At 49.4% G+C, this 6791-nt stretch overlaps 1 protein-coding gene across 1 annotated transcript in view; it reads right to left on the reverse strand.

Annotated features, from left to right (window-relative positions):
* The window catches only part of MRC2 (mannose receptor C-type 2), a 46692-nt gene that overhangs the window by 7913 nt on the left and 31988 nt on the right, over nt 1-6791 (reverse strand). Inside the window, exons 20-25 of the mRNA XM_027771140.1 lie at nt 6380-6518; nt 6225-6260; nt 5708-5868; nt 5546-5613; nt 4592-4692; nt 4149-4291 (exon numbers count right to left, since the gene is read on the reverse strand). Coding sequence (XP_027626941.1) covers nt 4149-4291; nt 4592-4692; nt 5546-5613; nt 5708-5868; nt 6225-6260; nt 6380-6518 — 648 coding nt within the window. The remainder of the gene's footprint in view (nt 1-4148; nt 4292-4591; nt 4693-5545; nt 5614-5707; nt 5869-6224; nt 6261-6379; nt 6519-6791) is intronic.

Consider the following 6791-nt stretch of genomic DNA (forward strand, 5'->3'; position numbering starts at 1 on the left):
TAATAACAGTGAGCAGTATGGGCGAGTTCTGTTTTCTTCCTTTCAGTATTTTCCTAAATTGAAATAATACACATGACTTTTTTATTTTTTATTTATTTATTTATTTATTTTTTGTAGAGGTATAATCCTCTCTTGAATGTTCCTAAAAGGATAGGAGGTCCATGGCACAAGAGGCTGGCTGCATTCCAATGTCTGACAAGGATTTACGGATTATATTATCTGGTGGTAACTAATCTAATCCTCACAATAAGGCTACACGGTCTTAAAAAGTCCTGCAAAGAAGCCCTAGCTCGAAGCTAATACTCATGTCGGCATGCGAGGGAATGACAACCTTCTCTTCCTGGTGCGAGCTTCTGGTCAGCCACCAGGTAATGAAGGGGCCACTACATGAGCCAACGGATACAGAAGTGACCACTCTGGGGAAGAAACTCACACTCTAGAGGTTGCACTACGAAAACATGCTTAGAGACGCACCATTCCAGCTAACATTATTGCCCCAAACTTTCCTATCTGCACACTTGAGATGCAGGAAGACAATTTTCTAAATGTTGCTTTAAAAAGATCTTCAGGCCAGCCAGTGCTATAGTGGTTAAGGCTGCTGAATCCCACATAGCTGATTGCGTGGTTCAGCTCCCAACCCAGCAGCTTGCGAAACACGCCGGGCACCTGTGCATGCCCAGAATACAAAAAAGAGAGAGAAATGGAGGAGAAGGGATTGTCGCATGATAATGGCACCCCCACACACACACCATGGGGAATGATCTCTCCCTCTCTCTCTGTCTCTCTCTCTCTCATGATTACATTCATCCAATGGCAAAAACCTAAAAAAAAAATAAACTATGTTTATCGCTATAATATGTATTTTCTTCTACTCTAAATCTTTTCTACACATGTTGCTTGTATATGACTAAATTCTGATTTAGAGCTTTCAGAGATTTCAGTATCTTTAATGTTTAGAAGTTCTAAAACTGATTAGTTAACTGTAGTTATTTCTCACAGAAGATTTTTCTTTACCTCAGAATGTTAGCAGAAAATCTACATACTTGTTTTCAGAGAAAGCTAGTTCTTTCTTTTGTAAGTGCTGCTGCTATTACTGGTTTTGCTTTTATTTCACTGACACTGGCCAATACCCAATGAAACCTGTCTAAAATTCTCTTCCTTGGTGAGTTTTATTTTCGTTTTGTTTGTTTGTTTGTTTGTTTAGATTTTTGCAACAGAGTGCATGCAGAGAGACAGAGAGAGAGAGACGGAGAGAGGGAAAGTGAGAAATCACCCACCAGGGGTGATGCCACACCACAATCTCTTCTCTTTCACTCTGCTCCCAGGATTTTGGTGCAATTCTCGAGCCGGGACTTGACCACAGTTGACCATGTGGAGTCCAGTGCCTTAACCACCACACTACCTGCTAGTGGCTATGGGGGCCACCTTCTGCACACACACACACCTGTGAATATTTTTAAGTGTTCAATTTTTTTCCATAGCTGCATTTTTTCAGAGCTGCAAGTTCAATATATTCGTGTCTATAATTTTTTAATAAAGAATTATTTCATTTAACTTTCTTTATTTTAATTTGATCGGGGTGGGGGGAGAGAGAGAAAGCAAGCAGCCAGGTCCAGGACTTAAACCATAGTTGGCCATGTGGGAGTCCAGCACCTTTAACCATCATGCCACCTATTAGCCCCTCATGCCTATAATGTGATAAAAATGAAGTGAGCAGTATGGGCGAGTTCTGTTTTCTTCCTTTCAGTATTTTCCTAAATTGAAATAATACACATGACTTTTTTATTTTTTATTTATTTATTTATTTATTTTTTGTAGAGGTATAATCCTCTCTTGAATGTTCCTAAAAGGATAGGAGGTCCATGGCACAAGAGGCTGGCTGCATTCCAATGTCTGACAAGGATTTACGGATTATATTATCTGGTGGTAACTAATCTAATCCTCACAATAAGGCTACACGGTCTTAAAAAGTCCTGCAAAGAAGCCCTAGCTCGAAGCTAATACTCATGTCGGCATGCGAGGGAATGACAACCTTCTCTTCCTGGTGCGAGCTTCTGGTCAGCCACCAGGTAATGAAGGGGCCACTACATGAGCCAACGGATACAGAAGTGACCACTCTGGGGAAGAAACTCACACTCTAGAGGTTGCACTACGAAAACATGCTTAGAGACGCACCATTCCAGCTAACATTATTGCCCCAAACTTTCCTATCTGCACACTTGAGATGCAGGAAGACAATTTTCTAAATGTTGCTTTAAAAAGATCTTCAGGCCAGCCAGTGCTATAGTGGTTAAGGCTGCTGAATCCCACATAGCTGATTGCGTGGTTCAGCTCCCAACCCAGCAGCTTGCGAAACACGCCGGGCACCTGTGCATGCCCAGAATACAAAAAAGAGAGAGAAATGGAGGAGAAGGGATTGTCGCATGATAATGGCACCCCCACACACACACCATGGGGAATGATCTCTCTCTCTCTCTCTCTCTCTCTCTCTCTCCCTCTCTTTCTCCAGCAAGCACATGCATTCTGGTAAATTTAAAAGAAAAAAATCTTCCAAATACTTCTTTTCAACTCTCTTGATCATGTCTCCTGATCTATTGATATGGGAAATTTGAAGATAGAAATTTGCTAGCCAGTTTTTAAACAAAAGCCTTGTTGAATAGGTAGAACTGAAAAATTAACGGCATTCTTTAGAAAGTTCAGCCAACAATGGGTAAACTTTTCTCACATTGATCTAGTTGTCTTTTTGAGGCATCTTTTTATTCTACACCAACCATTGAATCCATGTTTTGAAATAATATGAACTTCCAAAAATAAGACCTGCAAGACAAGACTAGTGCCAGATCACGATTTTTCAAACTACAGGTCCAGCAGATGGCATGGATGTTAAGGTGGCTGGATCCCACATAGCCAACTGTCCAGGTTCAAGTCCCAGGCCTGGTGGTTTGAAAATCACACCTGGGTACATGTACATGTGTGCCCAAAATCCCGAGAGGAGAATGGAGGGGAAGGGGTTGCAGTGTGGCCATCTTCCCTGGGGGGTGATTTCTCACTTTCTCTTTCTCTCTCTCTGGCAAGAGCACACACCCAATATCACAAAACAGAAAAGAAGGGCCAAACAATGGTGCAGCAGTAACACAACTGCACCCACATGAGAAGGTCCTGGGTCCACTCTGGGCACGTGTGCACCTGTGATCCAGGCTGGCTGAGGTCGGGTGGGGGATAGTGGCATGGAGACCTTGTTTGGGGTGCCCACCCCTCTATCTCACTCTTTTACCCTTGGAAAGAACAAATAAATAAGCTTTAAAAAAATTTTTAAGTTTGAAATAATAAAGGCTATACAATCACAGTATTCTTATTTAAATTAAATATTAACAATTATTACAATTGATCACTTTGTGAATGAGCACAAACATGTTTTCATAGCCCAGTACATTTTTTAGAGAGCTTTTTTTTTGCTATAGAACACACGTGCTCACCAGAGAGACAGAAAGTGAGAAATCACCCCTCAGGGGAGACGGCCATGACATAATCCCTTCTCCTCCATTCTCTCCAGAGCTTGGGCATGCACACAAACATACCCAACGTGAGTTTTAAGCCACCGGGTCCGGGACTCGAACTGTGGCCAACTGTGAGAGTCCAGCGACGTAACCATTATGCCATCTGCTGTCCCCTCAATAAATTTTCTTAATTTTATTTTTTCATCTTAGCTCATGCTTTATATTGTTTTGCTCATATTTTACTATAGATACATTTGTTACGTCAGTGTGGAAGTAAATATATATTTTATTTACACACATGTACGTGACTGAAATGTTCACACACATAGTTTGGGTATGTATGCTCAACGTTTTATACCAAAAGAAGTTCATTATCCAAATCTTAGCTTACCACTGATGCATCAACAGAACACTCACCCTGCTCCCCGATAGATTAGGAGATGTTACTACACTGAGTCATTTTCCTAGGACTCAAGCTCTGCCATGGGAGGCAAATCAAAGAGAGGCTGGTCCGACGCAGCTGTGGGGCCGCGGAGACAGGCAAGAGGCCACAGCTCTGAGGCTGCCAAAGGGCCAGGCTTTCTGAGGCTCAGCCTTCCCGTGTTCACATCCTCTCCTGACTCCCTTGGGTGCCCCCTCCCCACCTCCTACCTTGTTGAGGATCTGGTTCCAGCCAGCAGGACAGCCCCCCAGGGCTGGAGGTGGCAGGTCAGGGGGCGGCATCTTGCTGGTGCTGTTGCTGCGCTTGCAGATGTAAGGCAAGACTGTCAGGCACCTCTGGTCCCCCCAGTCCTCTGCAGAAAGGGGAGGAGAAGGTGGTCACCCCCAGGGCAGGGCAAGGCTGGCAGCACACTCAGCCTCTGCCCTGAGAGGAGGCTGGGCTGGGGTTCAAGGCCTATGTCCCATTCTGAAGTCCAAGTCCTCCGTGGCTCTGGGGCCATGGAGACAGGCCCGCCCTTTCTCAGGTCTAGCCCCTTCTTGGCTATGAGAGCAAAGGAAATGAGAAGAGACTGACGGCCCCTGCCTGGGCTCACCTTCCCGCCCCAACATGGACCAAGGCTGGCTTCAGCCTCTCCGTCCCCGCCTTCCCTCACCTCGGCTGGCTGTCATGTAGACGCACTTCTTGTCCTTGCCCAGGGGCCGAGGTTTGCCAGGTGCCCAGGAGATGAAGTCGACAACGGAATCATCTATCCACCTACAATGGCACAGAGCAGGGGTGACACCAGCACTGGCCCAGGGTGCAGCCTCACCATAAGCAGCCGCAAGGAAGGCTGGGGAAAAGGGGCAGGGCAGGGCCACGTCCAGGGTTTTAGGGCTGCAGGCTGGGGTGGGAGGTAGTAGCTACTGTTCCCAGTGCAGCCCGGCACCAGCCCTCCCTGCACACTCAGTTTTCTAACTTAGAAAGAAGACTGAAGGGGCCAGCAGGTGGCATGGTGGTTAAGGCGCTGGCCAACAGGTGGCATGGTTGTTAAGGCGCTGGAATTCCCACAGGGGTAGCTAACTGTGGTTTGAGTCCCAGACCTGGCGGTTTGCTTTCTAACTCTCCCTTTACTCTTTCTGTCTTTCTCTAGCAAAACTCATGTGAAATAAATTAAATAATTCTTGAAAAGAAAAGAAAAGAAGACTGAAAACCCAGAGCAGAGGGTAGGGGGTACTCAGATTCTGGTGGCCCCCAGTCCGTCCTGCCTCAAGCTCCCTGAGGCAGGGAGGTGGGCACCAAATACAAAAAGCCTCCTCTGGATCGCCTTATTCAAGATGAAGGTGCTGGGAATAACAGGAGTGGCCGTTCCTTAGTGACTGGACCCTGTGTGAAGGACTTCACGTAGGTCATTACAATGCGGACACATCAGGCAGGGCTCATTACTCCCATTTCCTGATGAGAAAACCACAGCCCAGAAAGGTTAAGTCACTTTCCTAAGACCATACAGCCACTGAGGACAGAATTGGATTCAAATACAGGTCTGTCTCTACCCCTGGTGCTGTGGAGGGCCAGTCTGGTGATGCGGCTGACACGCCCCCTCCTACACCTGCTGCCCCAGGGCTCCTACCTGAAGCGGCCATCGTTCTCCAAGGTATGCAGGCCAATCCACCAGTGCTGCTCCTGGCCTCGAAAGAACTGGGGAAGCCAGGCAGACAGGTGAGGGTTGGCGGTCCCTCTGGGCGATCCCAGCTTGCCCTCTCCCAGCCCGTGACTCTCCCCCTGTGCCCACCTTCTGCAGGTTTTGCCCCAGGAAGTCCAGCTCGGCCTGGCTGTGCACAGAGGTCAGCTTGGCCTGGAACCAGGTGCAGATGCGCTGTGCCTGCACCCACGTGGCCTGGTGCTCAAAGAACCTGTACTCGGCATCCTGGAAGCGCTGCCACTCTAGCGGGCCTGTGGGAGCAGCACAAGGCATGGTAGCGTGGACCAAGCTGCAGATGCCCGACAGGACCAGATCAGGCAGCCACTCAGGGCCAGGGCGCAGCCAGGACTGGCAGCAGACAGGTCTGTGAGCACATCAGACCTCTGCAGGCCCCACGCCAGGGTCCAGACCGGGCTTGCCCCTCCGAGATGCAGGCAAACAGGAATGCAGGTGCCCCAATCTGGGTCAACTCAGTCCCCTTTCTTAGGCTGGCACCACTCACCCCCTCCGTTTCACTGCCGCCCACCAGAACCCTGTCCTGGAGGTGGCGTTCCCTCCCTGTCCTGGCTGCGGGGTCTGCGGCTGGGCTGCGGGTGAGGGATCTCACCTTGTGGGCTGTCATCGGGCTCTCGGATGTCTGTCCCTGTACAGGCAATGGCAGACAAAGATGCAGCTGGGAAGAGCAGATCCTCCCCAATCCCCAATCCCCAATCCCGCTGCCCGTGGAGCTCCACCCAAGTCCCCAGGGCCACCCCATCCAACCTCTGGGGATCTTGCAGATCCAGTCCAGCTGCATCTCGCACTGCATGGCCACCCACTGCAGGGAGGCCAGGTCCAGCACTGCACAGCTCCGGATGTTGTCGTCGTCGTGCCGGCTCCGGTCGAAATTGTGGTAAGAGAACTGAGCGGGGAGGGGTGGAAGGAAAGGGGAGGTGGGGTACGAGGCGCAGGCCACACCCTCCCGGGAACAGGTGAGCAAGAGGCCTGTACTGGCAGAACCCATTCCGGGGCTGGGCTCCAATCTGCTTTCCTTTACCTGTCGACTGCCACCTGGTCTCTGCTAAACCCCGCCCCAACAGGCCCCGCCCCCGGCCGGCGCACTGAGGCCCCCCACCTCCTGGTCCCGCCGCCTCCAGACCCCCTCACCCCGCGGCCATCGCTCCAGCGCCAGCTC

Source organism: Tupaia chinensis, unplaced genomic scaffold (assembly GCF_000334495.1).
Source record: "Tupaia chinensis unplaced genomic scaffold, TupChi_1.0 Scaffold000187_1, whole genome shotgun sequence".
Taxonomy (NCBI): domain Eukaryota; kingdom Metazoa; phylum Chordata; class Mammalia; order Scandentia; family Tupaiidae; genus Tupaia; species Tupaia belangeri.